General features: G+C 34.5%; 4 protein-coding genes, 1 long non-coding RNA gene and 1 pseudogene across 11 annotated transcripts; 4 read left to right on the forward strand and 2 right to left on the reverse strand.

The window, feature by feature from the left end:
- The first annotated feature begins 4,226 nt into the window (after positions 1–4,226).
- On the forward strand, positions 4,227–7,012 carry LOC104760802 (uncharacterized). Of its 6 annotated transcripts, none has more exons than XR_015589409.1 (6): positions 4,227–4,931; positions 5,335–5,583; positions 5,701–5,800; positions 6,112–6,233; positions 6,329–6,448; positions 6,576–7,012. It is a non-coding gene; the product is annotated as an uncharacterized LOC104760802 (long non-coding RNA). The 6 variants fall into 6 exon arrangements; XR_015589412.1 differs by having other exon boundaries at positions 4,275–4,931; positions 5,313–5,583; XR_015589410.1 differs by lacking the exon at positions 6,112–6,233.
- Positions 7,013–7,756: 744 nt separating this feature from the next.
- Positions 7,757–9,133, reverse strand: LOC104763217 (thiohydroximate-O-sulfate sulfur/sulfate-lyase (nitrile-forming) NSP5-like). The gene is made up of 2 exons (XM_087498218.1): positions 8,921–9,133; positions 7,757–8,839 (listed from the first exon to the last, which is right to left on the reverse strand). The coding sequence occupies exons 1-2, from the start codon at positions 8,948–8,950 to the stop codon at positions 7,886–7,888; spliced, it is 984 nt and encodes a 327-aa protein (XP_087354344.1). The 5' UTR covers positions 8,951–9,133; the 3' UTR covers positions 7,757–7,885.
- Positions 9,134–10,453: 1,320 nt separating this feature from the next.
- Positions 10,454–11,043, forward strand: LOC104760803 (uncharacterized). Its single transcript, XM_010483765.3, has one exon. The coding sequence runs from the start codon at positions 10,541–10,543 to the stop codon at positions 10,856–10,858; it is 318 nt and encodes a 105-aa protein (XP_010482067.1). The 5' UTR covers positions 10,454–10,540; the 3' UTR covers positions 10,859–11,043.
- A 2,984-nt stretch (positions 11,044–14,027) lies between these two features.
- On the forward strand, positions 14,028–16,155 carry LOC147922773 (uncharacterized; annotated as a pseudogene).
- Positions 16,156–16,283: 128 nt separating this feature from the next.
- Positions 16,284–19,712, forward strand: LOC104760805 (indole-3-glycerol phosphate synthase, chloroplastic). Of its 2 annotated transcripts, none has more exons than XM_087498198.1 (10): positions 16,284–17,516; positions 17,776–18,027; positions 18,098–18,274; positions 18,362–18,436; positions 18,516–18,560; positions 18,652–18,816; positions 18,924–19,002; positions 19,081–19,163; positions 19,268–19,336; positions 19,435–19,712. In XM_087498198.1, exons 1-10 carry the CDS (start codon positions 17,388–17,390, stop codon positions 19,516–19,518), a joined length of 1,158 nt encoding a protein of 385 aa, XP_087354324.1. In that variant the 5' UTR covers positions 16,284–17,387; the 3' UTR covers positions 19,519–19,712. The 2 variants fall into 2 exon arrangements, with proteins under 2 accessions (XP_087354324.1, XP_087354325.1); XM_087498199.1 differs by having other exon boundaries at positions 16,315–17,653.
- A 3-nt stretch (positions 19,713–19,715) lies between these two features.
- LOC109124542 (acetyl-CoA acetyltransferase 2) lies at positions 19,716–23,001 on the reverse strand. Its single transcript, XM_010483766.3, has 14 exons — positions 22,861–23,001; positions 22,683–22,730; positions 22,494–22,592; positions 22,232–22,405; positions 22,036–22,141; positions 21,819–21,957; positions 21,468–21,545; positions 21,319–21,384; positions 20,908–20,993; positions 20,682–20,781; positions 20,481–20,591; positions 20,357–20,398; positions 20,090–20,282; positions 19,716–19,991 (listed from the first exon to the last, which is right to left on the reverse strand). The coding sequence occupies exons 2-13, from the start codon at positions 22,714–22,716 to the stop codon at positions 20,106–20,108; spliced, it is 1,212 nt and encodes a 403-aa protein (XP_010482068.2). The 5' UTR covers positions 22,717–22,730; positions 22,861–23,001; the 3' UTR covers positions 19,716–19,991; positions 20,090–20,105.
- Positions 23,002–23,644: the final 643 nt, after the last annotated feature.

A 23,644-nucleotide genomic window follows, 5' to 3' on the forward strand; every position in this document is an offset into this window, starting at 1 on the left:
TAGTTCATCTGGGAAGAGTGCCCCATGTTAATTGAAACGTCATGAGTTCAAATCTCACAATATGCACTTATTTATGAGAAATTTTATACTTATTTATTACTGGATTTTTTTTTATAAAAAATAAATATAATTTTTGTGCCCCATATTATTTTCCTTTCTGGATCCGCCACTGGACTCCCTTACGACCAAACAAAAAACACAAGCCGAAATGACAGATGTAGCCTGGAGGAAGTCTGCAATAGATTTCTTTAAGGTCAATTACAAATTAACGTCCACTAGAAGATATAACAATTGGTCTACTCCTTAATTATAGTTTAAATTTTAATTAAAAATATTATAAAAAATAATTTGATAAACTTATTGACCAAATAATAACCATATAGACTCCCTGTATTGGAATAAAATAAATTTACCTGTAAACAAGTCAAATTAAGGGAGGAAAGGCTGATTAGGTTAAAATTATATGATTTAGGGTTTTCCTTAAATAGACTTCTCTGTGGACTATTTGTGGTTGACTTTGTTATGCCATCAACTATTAATATTATATTAATACCGATAATTTAACCAAACCGATAGCTGAACCTAATCGAATGCGTACCGATTCCTTGATTTTAACCTAACCGGATAATTTAACCATATATATATTTCTCTCTGTAAGTCAACCCTAATTTTTATGTGATCTCTCTCTCTCTCCAAATTTTCAATATTGTTGCTCTAGAAAATTCAGCCACATATACCCACAAAATATTTTGTGGCTTACAAAGATAAATATGAAAACTCTAGATTCCCTTTTATTTTACTTGGCTCTCCAAAAAAAAAAAAAGTAGATCTAAAAACAGATGTGTCTCAACTCCAATCTATCATATTTTTTTCTCTTTATTTTTTCATTGAAGAAGTTCTACAAATCTGACTCTACGAATCTCCCTCCAGATTTAATCTTCATTCATATTCAAATCTAATCCCAAAGGTTTTGTTTTCATATCTACCTACCTAATCTAGGTTTTTAGTTTTTTTTGTTGGTTGAATTTGGGTTCTATATGAGTTTTCTTATTTGGATATGAGAATTGTTATTGGGTAGTCTGTTGGAAAAAGTTTAGTTCTTTTTTTTTTGAGTTTGATTTTAACTTTTATTTGGATTTTTATGATTTAATTGCTTAAAGTCAGATTTTTCATCAAAGCTTGTTCTTGTCTTTAATTTTACAGGCGGAAGAGAAGATTAAACAGTAGGTGGTGGAGGCCGAGGTGGAAACGATGGAGTGGCAATGGAGAAGAATGAAGAAGAGACAGAGAAGAAGCTGATTTTGTGTGCAGAGTCGTTAGGATAGGTGATAGGTGATAAATACGGTTTAATTTCCTAGGAAGAAGTCTTCCTGATAAGTCTTCAGCATAATCATTACGAATATTAAATTAATTTTATTGATTTGTAGTTTAAAGTACGGTTTAGTTTCCGAGGAAGAAGTCTTCTTGATAAGTGTTCAGCATAATCATTACATATATTAAACCAACCTATAATCGGTTCAGTTTCCCGTGCAGAAGTCTGCCAGAGAAGTCGGTTTGTTTATATTTTTCGGCATAATAATTACAAGGTTTAAATTGATTTGACGTTAGTTGGTAAAGAAGTCTGCAAGAGAAGTCGGTTTCTTTATATTTTTCTGGTACTGTTTCAAATAAACCGGAATTGGTTTTCTAAAACAGGGATTATTATAATTATTATAATTTTACTCAACTTAAAAACCACGATAACAACTATAATTATCTCTAATTCCATCTTGCTCATATTCTTTTCATCAATCTATTCCTCTTATCTCTTCCACTTATCTCATCCGCTTATCAATAATGATTGATTTTCCCATTTCTTTTCGTATTAAACTTAAATCTCCATCTTTCGGATTGTCTCAATTGCAGAGGTGACAGTTTCCCTTTGATAATAGCCAGAGAGTACATAGAAGAAACAGGTTTTGGGGGTCAGATCATAGACAGCTTAATTATAGTTTTTAGTTTTTATTCTTCAGTCTGTTAATTTCTTTGTACTTAATTACAATTTTTAGTTTTTAGTTCATTGTACTTAATGATATGTAAAACTAGTGCTTAGCCACTTGCTAAACGTATTTAATGAAAGTATATTGACAATTATTGTTCAGGTCGGTCAACAATGCCTTCACCTTCTTCCCACAAAATGTGTTAAAAAGTTTCTTTCTTTTTCACTTTTCCAAATACAAACAAACCCAAACAAGCCAACCAATAATCGCTTCTTGTAGAGTTGAAAAAGAGATAAGAACGCAGAAAGAAAAGAAAAAAAGACGATTAAAAACTTTTTCAATTATACAAACTTCACACAAAACTCTAACACGTTGACTTCCAAAATAAGTCTAAATTAATGACCTAACTGCCTAAGAAAACCAAAAACTTGATTTTTCCATATGTATAATATATAATCATGTCAAAAACATATAGAAGCAAGTGCATAACATATATCAAAGAATACAACAAGAAAATCTTAAAAATTATTCACCAATTTGCAATAAATTGGTTTTCAAATTATGAAGACTTCATGTTGATGTCAACATTGTAGACATAAATTAGCCTCTATGAACATACTTCCTTTGGAGTCTATTTTGTGTGGTCTATTTTTTGCAATTATAATTTAATAAAGCAGACACCGTATGAAGACTACTATGATAGTTGAATTCTTTTGTTGTCTTCCTTTGTTATTTTTTTGGTCAGTTTTGCAATTAAAAACATATAATAGAGTAGACTTCTTGAAAAGTTTCAACAAGTTAACTTCGATTACAGTCTACTCCGGTTATTTTTGCAATTGACCAAACCATTGACTTTGTAGTAGACTTCTATCTAACAAGTAGACTTCATTTATCAGTCAACTAGAAAAAGTAAACCTCGTTGTGATTAGTTTTGCAATTGACCAAGTTTGACTTTCGCCAATTAGACTACGTACGAAGTCTCCACGAATGTTGACTTCGTTTGCAGTCTGCCGTGGTCATTTTTGGGGTTGACCAACATTATATTTTTTTAACTAGTAGACTTCTATTGCAGTCAACTAATTAATTTTCTATCAATAATATTACGGTCAATGCTTTTATATTTTGGTCAACTTCAAAAATAACCACTATAGAAGTCTACTATTTTATTATCCTGCGAAGACTTCGTCTGACAGTCTTAACTAAAAAGTCAAGAATTTTGTTAATTGCAAAAATACACCTTAGTAGACTGCAAACGAAGTATCCGTTAGAAATATTATAATGCAGTCTAAACCATATTTTTTTGTTTTCAAATGAAATTAAGGAGACTGAAAGTTTAGTTTACGGGCTCGAAATTTGATAAATTTTAAATTGCAAAACTGACCACATAGTAGACTTCACATGATATTATGACGGTTGGACTAACAAATGAAGTCTAATTTCGACAAAAACACAAGGAAAATCACGAAATCTACTGGAAAATAACCTTACGGTTGTTGTTCGCAATGTCAAACACCGAGGACGTCGTCTTAAGTCACCACAGAAGAAACCCAGCGCCAATTTAATCACTATCCAAGAATCATGACATATAACAAGATAAATGCACTTACAAATTTTCTTGGATTAAAATGGAGAGGAGATGGAAGAAAATAAAACTCTCATAGCATTGGATGTTATTTAAGCTTACAAATGCAGGTTGTTGAAGCTTTAAGAGCTTGAAATTTGGTTGTTCATGGTTGTTGGAAATTTGATGGCGGTGGCACAACCGTAAATAAAAGAAGAAGATGAAGATATGAATGTAATAAACATTTTCGCAAGAAATTCAAATAAATCAGAAATAATAGCAATTTTGTGAATACAATGAATGTACAAGGATTTAATAGAGAGAAAGTGACAAATGTTGTAGAGAGAAAAAGAGAGGTCTAACATTGCAATTGACTCAAGTTAGGGGTCTAATTTTGCAAGTCTCCCTTGTTTTTAGTTCTTGTTTTTTATTAAATTGTCTAAGCTTTTACTAAATTTTCTTCTTAAGAGGATTCAGATCTAGCCCTCTTTGTTAACATATATAGTATACTCAATTATTCTTGGTAACATCGTTTCATTGACTACTCCTTTTCATACTTGATTTCAGATTCCACATTGTTTTCGCCACAAAAATATTCCAACTAAGAGCAAGTTCAACGGTGATTTTAAAGGGATTTTAAAGAGATGCTTAACCTTAAAAATAAATCAAAATACATTATAAATGTTAAAATCGATCCTAAGATAAGCAATTTTAGGATCATTAAGGATCTCATATGTGTTGGTCTCTGATTGGTTGTTGGAAATAACAAAACAAACAAAAAAACTTCGACCAAAGATTTTCTTCTTCTTTCCTTCGTTTCTTTCGACCCAATCCTCCTCCTCTGTGATTTTCCTCTGAAGTCTCAATCGTCGAATTGAGAGAAGAGATGTGTCGGAAATTGGTTTTCTAATCCGCCTATATCTGTTTTGAAGTGTAGATCTTTACTATCTTCTGAATTGAGAGTAGAAATTAGAAATTTAGAGTTTACTGATTTGGGAATTGACTAGTAAAATTAGGGTTCTTTCGATTGGGTATTTATTTTAGCAAGATTAGTGTCTATGACTGTCGATTGGGTCTTTGTTTTTTGCTGTAAATTTGTTTGATTAAAATTGGGTCTTTGTCAATTGGGTGTTTGATTTTAGCAAGTTCAGGATGTGAGTTTCATCTCTTCCTCTACTTCTTCTTCGATTACTTTGTTTTGAAATTGATTAAGACCCGGACAAATAAGGGCTAAAGAATTTGTGTATGGGAATAAATAAGAATATGGTTTGGGCATATCTATCTAATGGTTTTTATTTATCTGACTCATCATCTCATCGTTTCCGGGAGAAGAGAGAGGAGTAAAATCCCCTCACTTCAAATCAAAGTCTTGAAGCTTCTTCTTCGAAAGGGTAAGCAGTCTTCTTCTTATCATCTATTTGATTTCTCTGTTTTGTAACTTGAGTACTATTGTCTAAATTTCATGTTAGTCTGGAAATCAAAATTTCAGTTGGAGTTTGTCTAAGTTTCTGGATATGGTCCATCAATGTACCTCTTTTCTTATTGTATGTGACTCTGTTTTTAACAGAATCTACTTTAGTTGATCAAAATATTCAGTCTTGGGAAGAGCTGATTTAGCCTGGTTTAGTGGCGGTGTGTGCATAAGGATAAAGTTTCGATTTTTATTGATTTAGTTTCTGGAATTTGATTTCATTTTTTAGAAAAAGAATAGAGAAATTAGCAGAATCATAGCTGGTTTTGGTTGTAAATCACTAAAATTTAATTGCTCTTAGGCTTCCAACTTTGCATTTAAAGGTTACTTCAAGAGCCTTCTCGGATGTTCCAAAGAGAAAGATGGTTACTTGAAGTGGTTTGCTGGGAATGTAGCCTATGCGCTATATAGAGGAGTTACTGCCAACATGCTTCTAGGAGTAGCAGGAGCAGGTGTGCTTGCAGGGTATTGATCAGCTTCACCGGATTGCTTATAAACATTGGGTTTAGTACTTTTGAACCAAACCCCAAAAGATATTACAATGAAAACTCAGCTCAAAGAAAGAAGAAAAGGTTAGTAAACACCAAGAAGTCTTCACTTACATTCCAATGTGTTGTGTTGATTAACATAATCTCGGAATCATTAAGATATTGCTATAAATCTTAAGCTGTTTTTTTTTTTTTTTGCAGGTGAATGTGTGTTTGATAGTCCTGTTAACTATTCTTTGTTTTTTTGTTTTTTGCTGTCTTGGAGATAACCTCACCAAGTTAGTTTCAGACCCATACACAAGTAAGTTTCTCTCATACCCATTATGTTTTGCTGCCTTTCCATTTCACTTTCTCAGAATCTTGTTTAATTCATCTTCTTTCTCGAGTTAGGGGGAGGTATTGGTTTGGGATTTAATGAGAATTTTAATGACTTTAAATAAAAGTATAATCTTGCAAAATGAAAGATTCTAACAGATTGTTTAGAAAGTTTTTTAAAATCTTGCTGATTTGTATTTCCTAATCTTGTAAAATCTTTCATAAAATTTTGCAAACTTTCTAAAAAAATATTGGACAATATTCTCTTGATTATTCAACTCTTTTGTCAAAAAATAGATAAAAAAAATATAAAGAGAAAGAGACCAAGGAAGACATGGTGGGAGGTTAAAATCTCCAGAACCCTAACGCCAAAGTCATACTCGTTGGTTTTGGCTTTTATCAACAACAAAAAAAACAGAGTATGAGAGATAGAGTAAAGAACATAATAATAAACGATTCTCTCTTTAATCAAACACGCAACTTTATTGATATGAGAAACTGAATTGTATTACAGACTTTTGTATTGCAGGAAATAGAGACTCGATCTGTATTTTTACGAGTGAAACATTGTGTTGTATAATAAGAAAAGACATGACTCTTCATAAGACACAACATATAAATCATGACTCTTAACGTACGTAACTTTATGTTATACAAAACTCAATTATGTTTTAACACTCCCCCTTAATTGAGTTTTGGTGTAGGATGTCAAACAAAAAAAAATTGAGTTACTATATATGGTGCTCGGTTCATTGGTGCAGGTTTCGGGGGACGTTGTGTCGCCTTTGTAGATGCATAAAAAAGCAGAGGCAACTGCTTTATATGTGAAGGATGAATATGAAAAGGCCCAACACGAGTTTGCTTATAATCTGAATGGAGGAAAACATGTTCTCATCTGCGAAGCAAGTGATGTTGCTCGTGTTCTTCTATGATCAAAGCCGTTTTTTTTTGTTTTCCAATATGCCAATCAAACTTGGATTTTTTTGTATCACTTTTGTTCTGGGGCAGCGGAGAGGAGTGTGGGATGCGGAGAAGAAAAGCCATCGAAGCTGAGGCCACTGAGTAAAAGAACACCAAAAAGTCATGAATTATGATTCACAAATCTCTCTATTTGATGAGAGAGTTTTCATGACTTTTTTTATGAAGAAAATGATATAAAATCTTAAATCAATAACATAATATTTGAATTCATTAACAATCCAAGATTCTTGAATAACATAAAACTTTTAATGACTTTATAAAACTCTTAATCCAATAACATTAGATTTATCAAGATTTTAGATTACTTTTTATAAATCCACAACTAATAACACCAAATTTTAAAAGAATTTTAAAAAGTCTTGATTAAATAACATATTTTACATAACATTTTAAGTCATTAAAATTATATTTAACTCTCAAACCAATAACCCCTTAGTGTTTGAGTTCAATGCTTAGTGTTTGAGTTGAATGCCTGGTAGTTGACATATTTTACTTTTCAAATTAACTTTTTAAAAAATTTAAGAACCCAAAATTAAGATCTTAACATTGGAGCATACCATTTTACAGTTTTTAAAAAAAGTTTTTAACTTCATTATTTCTAATTATTATAATTAAAAACATACTTAAAATTTTTTTTAACACTCCATCGTTTAACTTGCTCTAAGGAGCGTCATTTCATTGACTAATCTAGCTAGTTTTTTAAAAAAAACTATGGAAACTGTATTATAATACAATACAGAAATCAAGCATCTGTTTATGTAACGAAAGATAAAAGTTCTATCCCCTTTCACATAATCATACTATCCCCAAATCGTAATGTCTCAAAACGGTGATCAATTGTTACACGCAATTGAAGCATAGTGATAGGAATGTTGCAAATGTCTCACCATGGTGGTGTTACACTTTAATTTTGAGAATGAGACTCGACAACACCAAACAAATATTTGGAACAGGTAGCAAATTTTTCAACACACATAGTTCCTTAAACTTGAACACTTTAGAAGTTACATATCATCAACACATAAACTCCTTAAAACAGCAACACGCACGCGCACAAAGTAGTTTACAAACGAAAAGACACAAAGGTAACTCATTGATTGGCATTAAGATGAGAGAAACCCCAAAACACCAAATCATCAAGCCGCTCATTGGTCGGACAATTCCCACCATGAACCAACAGACCTTCCTCACCATCCTTAACCGCTGCAGTAAACGCACACCACCCGCGTTGGCTCGGCTTCTCCTCCTCTTTCCCACACACAATCCTCTCCCACACTAACGTCTCTGTATCAAGCTTGTAAACCTCACCACACATCTTCCCAGCTCCCATATGCATAAGCTCATGCGGCTCTTCCTCCCCACCATATATAACAATGTATTTCCCGTAAGAAACCGCCGGAAACACGCTTCTCGCCGACGGCACATCCCCGGTGGTCTCCACAGCAGTCCATTTCTCACTAGCCAGATCAAAACAATGAATATCACCCAATTCATTACCATCAAACCCAAACAAAACCCAAATTTTCCCTTGCACAACCACAAGCCCCGGTGCTCCTCTCCCTTTACAAGCTTCCCCAGCATCAGGATACTCAACCCACTTCTGATCAACAACATCGTAAGCGTGAAGCGTGTTCACACGTCCCTTAGCAGTAACACCACCAAAGACATAAACTTTACGATCATCACAAGCCATTGAATGATAGCTACGACCAGGGAGCCCTTCTTCAACAGGAGATAACATTTTCCACTCATTAGTCACAGTGTCGTAAGAATACAAACCGTTGTACTTCCGCTGATCATCACGGCCACCGTAGACGTAGATCGTTGTACCGATCGTGACCATGGAGACTCCAAAACAGGGGAAAGGAGCCTCCCCTGTCGCAGGAGCTATAGACCATTCTTGACTCTGGAGATCGAAAACGTAAAGATCGTTGTCGATATGAATCGTCGGCTTCAGCTCACCGCCGAAACAGTAAACTTTGTTCCCAACGACGGTCATGGCGTGTGAGCTTCTCGGTCCAGGACCAGCTCCCTTTTGACCCACCTGATCAACATAATCAAGATCAGTTTTTTTTTTTCAAGAATCGTTAATTATATTTTGAAGATTGAAAGATTGAATTTTTACCTTGACCCATTTGTTCTCCACCGGACACATTTTTTTTTTGTTTTTGTTCTTCACACCAAAAAAGATTATCTTTAAGAAATATTATGGCTATGGTTTGTTTCTTGATATTGCGTGTAGACTTTACTTATATAGGCGAATGTGGTGTCACGGGACCACGATGCATTAATTAAAATATACATAGTAAATTAAGATTTCTCTTAGTAAGAAATCTTACTAAACCTTCCAATGTTGGAAAAGAAAAATAAAATGGAGATACGTTACCATTTTTAATTGTGGCAGTTTCAAAAAATAATATGATTGTTATTTGTTTCCGTATTAAGAACAAAAATCTTCACTAAATTAATTTGTTCACTTTTATATATATATATATATTAGTTGTCATAGTTATCGACTTAAATAAAATATTAACAAAGATATTATAAGAAAAGAAAATTAAAATGGTAAACAAAATCAATCAAACTATTCTTCACTTACCATTCTAGATAATAAAAGACAAAATTCGTAAATATCATATTAACAAATTTTATTGCAAAAAAAATTATTATTCATTTAATGTTTTAAAAATATTATCAAAAGTTTTAGTTTTAAAAAAATACTATAAACATAAAAAGTTGTGATATTTTTCGAATATGATGCTTTTCATTATTTTTGAAAATTTGCCTCTAATAAAATAATTTTTTTCATGCATTCTTAACGATATTATTATTATTATTAATATTATTATTATTATTAATATTATTATTATTATTATTATGCGTTTTGAGTATGTTATGAATAATTGAACAGAGGTGTAACTGTGGAAGACGATACGAAATCCACGGGTGGATTACGTTTACACGTGGCGGTGCTTATCTTTATGATTTATGAATTCCCTTCAGCGCAGAGGGTCACATGCGACATTTTAATTATTCAGAAACAAAGGAAAAAAAACAAGAGAGAGAAGAGAAGGACGTAGACAACAATTGGAATCTGGTGAATAATGCAGGCTACATTAATGTAAGGTTCCAACCAAATGTGGCAGTTTCATGTACCTTTAACCTTTATAACCCATCCTCTAATTTAGCAATAACTTTGTTCGGCATCAAACTTTCAAATTATTATTGTATAGGTTATAAAAACTGTTTGATTTAGTGAAAAATTTATATCAACAGAAGGATCAGGATCCTGAATAAAAAGAATTAGTTTAAACTTCTTCTATAATTGAAGTTCGTAAATCGTATTCATCTATCTTATAAAAGTAAAAAGATAAGTTACTCTGCTTGCATAGGGACGATTAGCTCCACATAAGTTACTTAACATTTACCACATGCATACATTCTTTTGTGACTTTGCCCTCCTTCTATTTTTGACTTTCATAACATTATAGTGTTTATTAAATTTTCAAGTATTAAATAATAGAAGTTTTACTATATTTTTTTAATAAAATAATCACCAAAAAAAAAAAGACAACCTAACAAACTGTTAACCTTTATTTGGGGTCACCCCAAGAGTGCCTCCATCATTCTTCACAAAAACATTCACTTAAAACTTTCACATTTGCTTCATCTTATATAAATCCAATCACTGACTACTCCTATCAAATATAAAAACTCAATAATTCATTCCAAAACTCTCATCAACATGTGGATGGACAAGTTCTTCTTGATCCTTCTTTCAGTTGTATGCATTGCCGTGTTCGTTACAGCTCAACCCTTGCCGTCACCGCAACCTTTCCAAGTAGATTGTTGGTCATCACTAGAAATGATTCCCGACTGTGTACCCGAAATATTCCGGTCCATAACAAACGGACAATTCGGGAACGTGGGACCTTCTTGCTGCCATGCCCTTTTGGGTCTCCATGCTGATTGCATCCCTCAGATGTTTATCTTTGCTCCCCTCTTCCCTCCTTCTCGCAGACTCAGGGATCATCATTGTTCCCAGACAGTAATTGTGACATAAACCCTTTTGAGACTTCGTTTCAAGAAGTTTTTAGTATTAAACATGTTTTATGCTTTTATAATGTGCTAATAATTAGCAGAACTATGTTTCTGCTTTCTCTATCAGATATCAATATTAACTTCCATGTAAACACTCTATATATATTCATGCTATGTGATATGCCTTTCTCTTTGTACCTTCAAAAACTCTCATTTAATTTGTCTACTATATGAGTTATCATGAATATGATCAACATTATAAATGTGTATAGATTGCCAAAATCTTCGGCCTAAAGCAGAAACTAGGAAGTTAAGAAGCATGAACTTGGTAAGAACTTCCTTAATTTAATTTTGGTCTGATTTTTTATTTTACGGTTCAAAATTAAAAACCTATATAAAAGTAATTTTAATAGTTGAGTCTAGTATTTGTTAAATTCAATTTGAAACTAAGTTTTGGTGTACTTTTCAATTTCGGCATATGATAAGTGTTAAGCCATTTTGCCTAAATTATAACTCGATGTAGTTTCTGTTAATCTTTTCCCTATCCAAATTGGATCAGCTTAGTTTATCTGATTGAACCATCCTATTTAACATAGATGTTTGTATCTTTGTATTTCGTTTATCATTTTTTTGTTTGAATAAAAAATATAATAAAAATATAGTCAGTTTTGTTTGAATCGTACCTTATTCATATTGCAGTACTCATTCACTTCTAGAGTTTTTTTGTCTCTTATATATACCACATACCTGTAAAGTGTAAACTTCATTAGTCAATAACTAACCACTATACCAACGTCATAGAGTCCGAAAAATCAACGAATATGCCAAACACGAAAATGAAATAATCTTAACGAAGAAAAGAAACATCTAAAGTATTCAAATAAAAATAGTATAGCGAACATAAAGGAACATGCATACTTCTTTATTCGATCTTGTAATTGGATGCATGGAAGATATAAAATTGTCAAGTGATTCGTTTACCTCCCAAGGTCTTTGGCGAGTTTTGTTTCTTGATTGATGTAATTTGACTTTGATATAAATTACTTATTTCCATTGCTTACTTCAATCTAAATTGCCGAAGATTTAGACTTTTGTAACGAGCTTGTAGCGACGAATGTTAAATCGTCATGCTCTACAGTGTCATTTCTTCTACTCCACTTAGAATCATGGTGGATGTCTCATTTGCTCTTTTACTTTCGGCCTCAACGCCTCTATATAATCATTGCGAAGTTATTTATTTATTTATGTGGTTGTTTGCTGCTTCAGAGAAAACGCATACCACAAAACTAAACATAAAGGGGATAAATTCACATCAAGGAATATATATTTCTAAAAGAAAACAAAATGTGTGTCCACTATTATTTCCGACGACGGTTTGTTAAGTTCTTTCAAGAAAAAGTTAGTCGCATTAACAAAATATCTTTCTTTTGTAACATAAATTACCATCTGAACGTACATGACCACTCCTACAAAAACGAGTAGTAAGAAGTGGTTACAATTTTTTTTTTCTTTTTTGTTATTTTTTTTTTCTTTTCTTCGACGATTTGTGACACAAAGAAAAAATATAATTATCTAGAAGAAATGTGATTGTGAACTTTCCCGCCTATGTAGATGCATGTATCACAAAATTACAGGAATGACTAGATACAGTACAAGTAAAAACCATAGCCAGTGCCCACTGCAATGTGAGTAATTGTTGTAGATTAGCCAGCCACCGGAGCCTGACCATTGGTGGAGCAATAAGTCTTACCAAATGATTAAAAAAAATTGCTCTATTTTCTATTTAATTTTTAACGTCACTAGATTTTTAGGAATCTTGATTTTCTTTGATCAAATATGTTTGATTTTTATTAAGTTTGTTGGATTTGATGAAATAAATTTAGTTTTTTTTGAAATAAATCGGTTAATTATTTGTTTCGTCCAATCTTGGAGTTATTTTCTAACTAATGTTTCAACAACAAACAAAAAAAACTAGATTGATTCAAACGAGCCAATGCGAAGGGACATTATTTACATAGGTCGTCAAGCGCGTTTCAGAACGCACAAGCCGCGCCAAAGTGTATGCTTTACCATTATGACGACAAGAAATTAAGACCAAGGAAAACAACGTAAACTCCTCTCTGTCGAGCTGAATCTCTTCCAGATTAGGTTTGAACGATGGCCACTTCGAAGGCGAAGACACCATCTTCATCAAATCAGAGCAGTCAGTAACGAAAACGACATTCTCATTATCCGTCCCAATCATGCAACGCATCGCCCAGACAAAAGCTTCAATCTCGGCGTGAATCGGGGAAAGACTGTAGCGGAGATGGCTGCCCCCATAGCGGGACCTTCCCCGAACGGGGAAGAACAAAACCAACCTCTACCTGCAAATTGATCCGTAGATTTCCAGGAACTATCTACAAAACACAAATATTTCGTAGGATGATGTTCCATAAAAAACCAGACGATTTTCCATGTGGCGTCTTTGGGACATCCTGCCCAAGATCACTCATCTCCTCCATTTGTGCTAAGAACCAAGCTTTAGAATCATCATCTACTAATCTCAAGATCGCAATAGGATTAGAATCCAGATCAGGGGCGAGGCAGTAAGAGAGGAATGGGGTCAGTCGACCCCACCAAAATTTTAAAAAATAATTTTTTTATATATACATAATATAATTACCCTATTAAATATCTTATTTTGACCCCACAAAAAAATTAACTGGACTTACATTTATGAAATACCTCACTAAAAATATATAAACGGGGTTTACATTTATGAAATGGACTGGACTCATATTTTATTTTAGAATAAGCCTAGATAACAGTTTAAAAAATCTTACTAAAATAAAAGGAAGCAAAATACAAAATTCTAGCATCTTCTCTTCCCTTCTCTTCGGTGACAAGAAACACATCAAAAACAGAGTAGGAAAACCCTTCAGTTGCGGTTTTTGAGTTGAATTTGAGGTGAGATCTATTTTTACTTTTTTTATATTTTACTTTAATCTGTTTTAGATTATGCTTTCGTTTCAATCATCATCCATTTTTCATAGATGATTATTTTTGATTATTTGTTCTTTCAATTCCAATCTCATTAATTTGTTAAAATTTTGTTAATTTGCTTAATTTATTTTGTCTGTGTTATTATGATAATTCATGATCTTTGGTTCTCAAACGATGTTAACTTGATTTGTTTTTGTAGGTGAGTAATGAAACGAAAATCTCCATCTATGGATGATATCTCGACTCGGATAATTTGCCACATGATCCTGGTGAGAGGAAAGCAATTATGGAATATCATCCTAATCAAAGAGACGAGGTCAGACGTAAGTATTGGATTAGAGGACCTTGTCAACCTCTTAGTCATACTTTTGAGCAACGACTTGTAGGGAATACTGGGAATACAGTTAGGCGGTTTCATCCTAGTTGGTTTGATCAGTATGGTGATTGGTTTGAATACAATGTGCAGACAGAAAAGGCATATTGTTTGTGTTGTTATTTGTTCGAAGATATAAACAAAGCGAAAGGTGGCAAAATTGGATTTGTGACAGAGGGATTCAATTGTTGGAATAATTCGGATAGATTCTCTATTCATATCGGTAAAGGAATAAATAGCTTTCATAACACAACTAAGAAGCAGTGTGAAGATTTGGTGAGACAAGGTCAATCAATTAAGCATGCTCTGTACAAACAAACCAATGTCATGAAGGATGAGTATTGTGTTTGATTAAATGCTTCAGTCGATGCTTCTAGATATTTATTGAGACAACGACTACCATTCTGTGGCCATGATGAGACAATGGATTCTAGTAATGGAGGAAATTTTGGAGTTAGTGAAGTATACTGCTGAACAAAATGAGGTTGTGAATAAGGCTGTGTTGAAGAATGCTCCAGGAAATAACCAAATGGTGTCTCATCCAATTCAAAAAGACATTGTTAATTGCTTTTCAGAATAAGTAGTTCAGTCCATACTTCAAGATATTGATAATGATGTATTTGCTCTATTGGTGGATGAATCGGCTGACTCTTCTAAGAAAGAGCAAATGGTTATAGTATTTCGTTTTGTTGATAAACATGGTATAGTGAAAGAGTGATTTGTTGGTCTTATCCATGTGTAGGAGACATGTTCTTTATCTCTGAAATCTGGTATTGACTCATTATTTGGTAAATATAGTTTTGAGTATAAAACAGTTGAGAGGCCAAGGCTATGATGGAGCAGCAAATATGAGAGGTAACCTTAATGGGTTGAGAACATTGATTTCAAGAGAAAGTAGTTCTGCGTACTATGCATACTGTTTTGCTCACCAACTCCAATTGGTTGTTGTTGCGGTTGCATAGAAACATTTTGAAGTTGGAGATTTCTTTGATAAGGTATCTGTGTTAGTAAACGTGGTTATAGATTCTTGCAAAAGAAAGGATTTGATACGAGAAATCCAGCGGGCTGAAATTAAGAAAGGAATAAGTAGTGGTGAAATTAAGATTGGAAAATGGTTGAATCAAGAGTCTTCACTTCAAAGTCCAGGAGCTACACGTTGGGGATCTCATTATAACACATTGTTGCGGTTATTTGACTTATTTTCTTCTACATTTAAGGTCCTTGAGTATGTCCAGGATGAAGGTATAGACAACGCCCAAAGAAGTCAAGCAAATGGTCTTCTCAAATTCACTTATACTTTCGATTGTGTAATCTATCTACACATGTTGTTGCTTCTTCTAGGACTGACAGAGTGTCAATGGCTTTGCAAAGAAAAGATCAAGACATTTTAAATGATATCTCATTAGTTGAATCCACGAAGCGAGAACTACAAAAGTTAAGAGATGGAGGATGGAATTCTTTCGACGAGAATGTTTTAAATTTTTGTGAGAAACACAACATTGAGATTCTCAACATGGAGGAAGACTTTATTGATCCAAGAAAGCCACGAAAAAGACCAACATAACCAATTTGCATCATTACCAAGTAAATTGCTTTTATACCGTTTTGGATATGCAGCTTCAAGAGTTTAATGATCGCTTCAACAAAGTAAACTCTGAATTACTCGTTTGCACATCAGTTTTAAGTCCTATTGCTTCATTTCATTATTCTGATAAAAAGAGGTTGTTGAGATTGGCTGAGTTTTATCCTGAAGATTTTAGTCGTGTGGAGTGCATATCTCTTGAGTAACAACTTCATATTTCTATTGATAATGTGCGAAGAAATGAAATGTTTGCTGAGTTGAGAAATCTTGGAGACCTAGCAAGAGTGATGGTAGAAACCAAGAAACATCATTCTCATCCTTTAATTTGGTTTATTTGCTTTTAAAGTTAGCTTTGACTTTGCCTGTTGCGTTATATTAAAAAAAAAGGAATTTATGTAACCAATAGGAAAATGTTGCTTTCACTTATACGTGGCTGGAATTAAATAGTATTTTTACTTGTTTGGAATTATATTATATTAATTAAAATAAATCGGATTATAATTTGTTGTTTTAAATTTATTTCAAAAAGGAAAAAACCATAGTTTCTTTCTTTTCTCTCTCCCAATTTTTCAGAGAGAGAAACTTTTATCGAAGTTTTCCTCCGAAGTTTGATTCGCTCCGACAAAGACGTCCGGTGATTTAAACCAGCTTCAATCCGTCCAACATCGGCTTCTTATGTGTGTGTTTGGATCGGGTTTTGTTTCCGTCATTGACCGTTTTCTTTAACGGTGATGGACAGCTTTGATTCCGACATGAGTTGGCCCCTCGGCGACTTCATGTCCGAATTTGCTTCCGGCATGCGTTGGCCTCCTCGGCGATGTCATGTCCGGCTTAGTTTCCGGCATGCGTTGGCCTCGTCGGCAACGTTATGTTCAGCTCGGTTTAGATTTAAGTTTTTTTTTTGTTTTTTCTCGTTGTTGTTGTTTTTTCTGGGTTGAATAATCTTTGCCATTCATGAGTTGCAGATCCTTGGGTTTCAAAGTTTCTGGTGTAGATCTACTTTCTTGAAGATTGAAATCTTTTTTTTATTGAAGAAGAAGATTAAGAAGTTTTGCTTTAGATGGAGTCATAATCTCAGCAAATTGGAATTCGCCCTTTCTTGTGGGTGCAGATCGAGAATTCCATGTTGTTTGTCGGCGTTTTCGGCTGGATTTGAAGTTTTTCGGCGATAGTTTCGGCTGCCGGTGACCGGAAATTCCAGCTTCTTCGACTTCGCATGTGTCATCTATCATGTTTCTCTTGTGTCATGTCACAGATGCTCTTCAATTTTTAAGGAAGGGTTTTACAATTTGGGCATGGACTTTTATGTTAGGCTTGTTTATCTAGACTTATTTAATTTGTTTTGTTTGTAAGGCTTTGGTTTGTTTGTAATGTTGGCTTGTCAATTTGGCTTTAATAAATAGAAACAGTTGTGAAAAAAAAAAAAATTATTTCAAAAAGAAATTATGCAACCAATAGTAAAATGATATTTTAACTTATATGTGGTAGGGAAAAAAAAAATCAAAATTAATATCTCTATGAGATGCGGCGTTTGGGGTACTATTCAAAAGTCAAAACTGTCTCCTCCACTCAACAGATAGCATCGCCGGCGACGGAGAAGACTTAGAAAAAATGGAAGGACTTTGTTTAACCCTTCAGCCCTTACCTTCCTCCGCCATTCAACGGCGTCTCTCTACGTTTAACTTCCACAACAGACTTACCAAACCCTCTTCTTGTGCTCCTCTTCGTGCTCATCAAAAGGTTTCATCTTTCATCCAATTCCATCTTCATGTATACACACCATAGTTGCAATTTCGTAAATTTCACTATGAATCGAGTTGGTGGTATCAATAGCTTTTGGAGTTGGGATAAATAAAAAAAGTCAGAATCGATGTTAGGTAGGTCCTCCTAGTATCCTGGAATTGCTTGTTGAACATTGAGTGCACTTGAGAATCTGTTATGTAGTGAAGAAACTAAGTGTATATTATGTTGAGAACTTTTATGTTTTTTTTTTGGTTAGTCTGGAATTACAGAAGGTTCTGATTCAGCATTGGAGGGTAAAGTGAGTGATCTCAAGATCAGTGAGCAAGAAGTGAATATATACCAGAATGAAGTAGTTGAAAGTCAGGGTATTAAGATAAGGAGAAGACCACCAACTGGACCTCCATTGCATTACGTTGGACCTTTTGAGTTCCGCCTTCAGAACGAGGGCAATACGCCTCGTAACATTTTGGAAGAGATTGTATGGCACAAGGATAAAGAAGTTTCTCAGGTATGCTTCTTTGTTTCTTTCATTTATGTTCCCAAGTTGCTTTGATTCCCAAGGTTTGCTACATTCGCAGATGAAAGAGAGAAAGCCACTTTATACCTTGAAGAAGGCTCTTGATAATGTTCCACCTGCTCAAGACTTCATTGGTGCTCTTAGATCTGCTCATCAAAGAACCGGGTTGCCTGGTTTAATAGCTGAGGTTAAGAAAGCTTCACCAAGCAGAGGAATTCTAAGAGAGGATTTTAACCCGGTATGAACTCACCTCTCTCTTCCTATTCTGTCAGTGTGAATAAGTTTCGGGATTGAAAGAATTATGGCTGAAGGCTTGATATCTTAGGTTGAAATTGCACAAGCTTATGAGAAGGGTGGAGCAGCATGTCTTAGTGTTTTGACAGATGAAAAATACTTCAAGGTAATGCTGTAAAGAAATTTGAGATCAACTTAAGTATGAATACCTTGTTCGTAATGAAGCCATGATCTGTTTCATATAGGGAAGCTATGAGAACCTGCAAGCTATAAGGGAAGCTGGTGTAAAGGTTCATGCTTTCTCTGTTTAATCCTGTTCAGATTCTTTGTCCAACAGTGACATGCATAGTTCTGATGTCTTTTCATAAAAAAAAAATGCAGTGCCCTTTGCTGTTGAAAGAGTTCATTGTTGAGGCATGGCAGATTTACTATGGTAGAAGCAAGGGCGCAGATGCAGTTCTGTTGATCGCTTCTGTGTTACCTGACCTTGACATCAAATACATGATTAAGATTTGCAAAATACTTGGAATGGCTACACTTGTGGAGGTTTGTATGTGTTTCTTCTGGGGAGCCACTTTCATATATGCCTCAACAAAAGAAATGCTTCTGCCTCTTCGTAATCCTGATTTTTTCTGGTTACCACTTGCCATTAGGTTCATGACGAAAGGGAGATGGATCGTGTTCTTGCAATTGAAGGAGTCGATCTCATTGGCATCAATAACCGTAACCTTGGTAAATGCTTGAACAAGACCTCCTTCAAAGCCAGAGAATACATTCTTTCTTGATCCGTTTTACCACCCTTTCTTTCAGAAACATTTGAGGTAGATCTTGGTATCACAAAGAAGCTTCTTGAAGGAGAGCGTGGCGAACTGATCCGTCAAAAAGACATCCTCGTAAGTAGTAGTATTCACATCCCTTGTTTCTCTTACCCCCCTTACAATGTAAACACACACCTCCCTTAAAGTTTGTCTATCCTCAACTTGTCTTTACACGGTAGGTGGTTGGAGAATCTGGGTTATTCACTCCCGAAGATATCGCCTTTGTACAAGAAGCCGGCGTCAAAGCAGTAAGCTTACACAAACTTGATGGTCAAAGATAACATTCCTCAAAATGCTGGTTCACCTAATCTTAGCTCCCATGTGATTTTTCTTTTTCTGTTATTAGGTTCTAGTCGGTGAATCACTTATTAAACAAAGCGATCCCGGGAAGGCAATCAGCACCCTTTTTGGAAGAGATATCTCAGAGTAGAAAGCTTTTGTATAGAGAAAAATCTTCACTGCGTCTCTTGATAAAGGCTCTTTTTTTTCTTCGAAGTGCCCTGCTCATTCAAGTGTGCAGAGGCTTGTGTCTTTACAGAAATGTCCAATTTTTTTTATTTCTCTTGTCATACATTACACAATGTGTACTTAAATTTACCTATCAAATGTCAAATCTCTTCTGTATGGTTTAGCCAAGTCAATGCATTGGTCGATGATTCAATAAAAAATTTCCGGCAGTACATGAGGACAAATCATTAACTACGATAAATTGGTCCATAATTTAGAACTGACTGTCACAATAAGAAAAAAAAAATAGAATCGAGTTTTCATATAAATAAATAGACTTAACAACATCGACGATCACTCCTTTATTGAGAGACCAACTAACATATAACTTAAAAGTGCAATTGCTGACTCTTGGAAGTTGGAAGAGAGATAGATCCATCTATATAGTTTACCACCCTGAGGGAAAGAAAACACACACATGGGCACGATATCATGAGTTCCTGTCCCGCATTTTATATCGTCGATCTATGAAAACTACACAGAATGTGCGTTACCTGGATTCATAATGCATCAAAGGAGTTCAAGAACAAGAGCAGAAGCACCTCCGCCTCCGTTGCACACTCCTCCCACACCGTACTTTCCGTTTCTCTTCTTTAGTACCCCAAGCAATGTGATTAGAATACGGGCGCCACTGCAGCCTAGAGGATGTCCTAAAGAGACAGCTCCTCCGTTTACGTTCACCTTCTCCTGTTAAGGAAAGAGGAATGTTAATGAAATCACTTAAGTAAATTGACTGAGAAGATGATGTTTTAAAGACTTACCGGACTAATCCCAAGTAGCTTTTGATTAGCTAGTGCTACAACCTGGGAAAACAGGCAGTTTAGCAAAAATTAGCCATCGCAAACGGTTGTCTATTCTTTAGGGGAAGAAGTCTAATTTTCTTACTGCAAATGCTTCATTGATCTCATAGTAATCAACTTGAGAAGATTCCAAACCAGCATGTGCAATGGCTTTTGGTATCGCAAGAGCAGGAGCAGTAGTGAAAAACTCTGGTTCCTGCAGGGTTGAAGTCTCACTTAGTGAATCGAATAAGACATCTTAAATTGTTGTATTTAAGAAGGGAGGGAAAAATTATAAGTAACGCACCTGAGCTGCATCACCATAACCTTTAATTTTTGCGAGCACTTGAAGTCCTAGCTGAAGCGCCTTCTCTCCACTCACTAGGACAAGAGCAGCTGCACCATCACTGTCAACAGGAGGCAAATTTTACTTACAAAAAGAGAAGTTGCAAGTCTAACCAAGATCTATTTCATAGGTCACATTGCTTCTCTAAAACATAAGATATATATATATGGTCATATGGGAAAAGGACCTTATGCTAGATGCATTTCCAGCTGTAACAGTGCCTCCATTCTCCTTGAAACTAGGACGGAGTTTCCTCAACTTTGCAGCATCAAACTGAGACAATGCGATATCGTACATGAAGCAAATCAATAAATTAGACCTCATTTTATGGAATTATCTAACTATAAGGTTCATTTCGTAACGTGTAATGCTTCATACAGTAAAAGATACATATCACTAAAATTTATGACTAGCAAACAGGAACATGGATCAAAACTTCTTCAGAAGTAGCCAATGGAAATACTCTACGGTTTAGCTTAGTTCCGTTAGGAAAAAAAATAATGTATGCAACAGGTGAATATAAAATGAAAAAAACAGAAGCTCAGGTTCATTGGAGTATTAATGCATAATCTATAACCAAAAAGGGGATAAAAATCACCTTCCCAAGACCTTCATCCTTGTCAACAATGGTTGATGGCCTACCTCTTCCTCCAGAAACTTCAACCTGCATAACCAAATTACCTTAGTGTATATTCACCAAATATAACGCACTAACCTAAAGCCAAAACAATACAAAAACATACTAACCGGGACGATTTCCCATGTGAAGGCCCCAGCTTCCTGGGCAGCAATACCACGCTCAAAACTCTGAACTGCATAGTCATCCTGCATAAATTATCAGTAAGACACTAATCAACTGGTGTTTTGAGTTTACCATAAACAATGAGCCCAACTAACCAATTTGTGTAATTCACAGTTTCAGAGAGAGAGGTAAACTATCATAGCTAATTTATCAAGACATCAGGAGCAAGAATATAAGACACTGGAAGTATACAAAAGGTTTATGCAGAGTATCTACAGATTACAAGTTAATGGGGGACATATACATAGCAAACATCAAAGAACTGTTAATTCAAATAAAATTAAGGAACAACATACTTGCTGCTCCCTTGTTATCTCAAACTTCTCAGCGCACAATTCTGCGCAACTTCCCATCCCACAGTCGTTATAGACATCCCAAAGTCCATCCTTTAGCATTCCATCTACTACTGAATCATGACCAAATCGAGATCCTTTCCTGCATCAAAAATTTGAATAAGATACAATATTGCATAGTGTACAAAGACCAAACGATTGCGTAAAACCACATCACTACCTCGCTTCTGCCAAATATTTAGGTGTATTAGACATGCTTTCCATGCCACCAGCCACAACTACGTCATTGATCCCTAACTGGATACTTTGTGCAGCAATCATTACCGCTGAAAACCACCCAAAAAGCCCTTGTTAAAAGAATCAAATCCAAAGTCTAAATAAAAAAACAGAGCCCAAATGTCCCAAAGTTCTCTCACCTTTCATGCCTGATGCACAAACCTTGTTGACAGTGGTACAAATAACAGAGTTAGGGATTCCTGCACCTAAAGCAGCCTGACGAGCAGGAGCTTGACCCAAATTAGCACTAAGAACATTGCCAAATACAACTTCTTGGACAAGAGATGGATCAACATTTGCTCTCTTCAAAGCAGCTGAATCAGTAATAAAACCAACACGGGCACGTCAAATTATTATATACAAAACTAAAGACTTTGCACAGAAGTAAGATCTGTTTTGTACCTGCAATAGCTAAAGATCCAAGCTTTGTAGCAGGCAAAGACGAAAGAGATCCAAGAAAGCCACCCATTGGAGTGCGTGCAACACCCACAATGCAAACATCTGTGACAATGAAACATTCATGTATTCAAAAGTTTTGATCTTTCAATTTCAGTTTTGCCAATGATTTATGAAAAAAGAGAGAGTTGTTACCTTTCGGATTCACAGAATCTGCTGTATGGGCCATAATAGCTAATCAATCTACACAAAATGGTGTCAAATGTGAATGCAAGTAAAAGTCAACAAGGGACCAATCTCGTTTACGAGTCAGATCCCCGAAAGTGAGAATACGATCAAATGATGGAAACAGAGATCTGTAAGGATCGTTTACCTGATTCTTCAGTTCCAGAAGAGAGCAACGAATGGGAAGAGAGGGAGCCAAGTCGTTGTGAAAATGACAACAGATTCTACAATTATAACTGGGAGAGGAGAGACAGAGAGAAACAGAGAGGGGGGAGAGGGTCCTATAAAAGAGGACGCTTTCTTGTGATGTTGTTGTTGTCTTTGGTGAGTGAATCAGCGACGATAACTACGATGAAGAGCAACACGACGGCTATGTGATCTGTTTACTTCAAATCTTTTAATGTTTTTTTAAGGAAGATAATTGCACATGTAATACTTTACTTATTTACGCTAATCCTTATTTTAATTATATATATACTCATTGTTTGTTCCATTTGACTTATTTACGTAAATCTTTAATTTAAATATATATATATATATATATATATATATTATAAAGTTGGGTTTTGAAAGTTAGCCAATAATAAGATTTTGACATGTGTCAAGTTATTAATCTTAGATTTTTACAACTCTAAAAGTTAATACTTAATAGGAAGAATTGGATTACAAAAAAAAAATATATTTGTTTTTAAAAGTATTAACAATATAAAAAGATAATTATCAAAAAATTTAAAAATACAAAATATATTTAAATAATTATAAGGAGATTATATATATATATATATCATAAAATTCAAAATTATAATATTACTAGGTAAGGGCCCGCATGATATGCGGGTTTTAAAATTGCTGAAGAAAATAAATTCTAAACCCTAAACAATTTTTTAAAAATTGAAACAAAAAATATTTCTTGAAGTAAATATTTTAATAAT

The sequence above is a fragment of the Camelina sativa genome, chromosome 18, assembly GCF_030686135.1.
Source record: "Camelina sativa cultivar CO46 ecotype springtype chromosome 18, ASM3068613v1".
In the NCBI taxonomy this organism is placed as follows: Eukaryota; Viridiplantae; Streptophyta; class Magnoliopsida; order Brassicales; family Brassicaceae; genus Camelina; species Camelina sativa.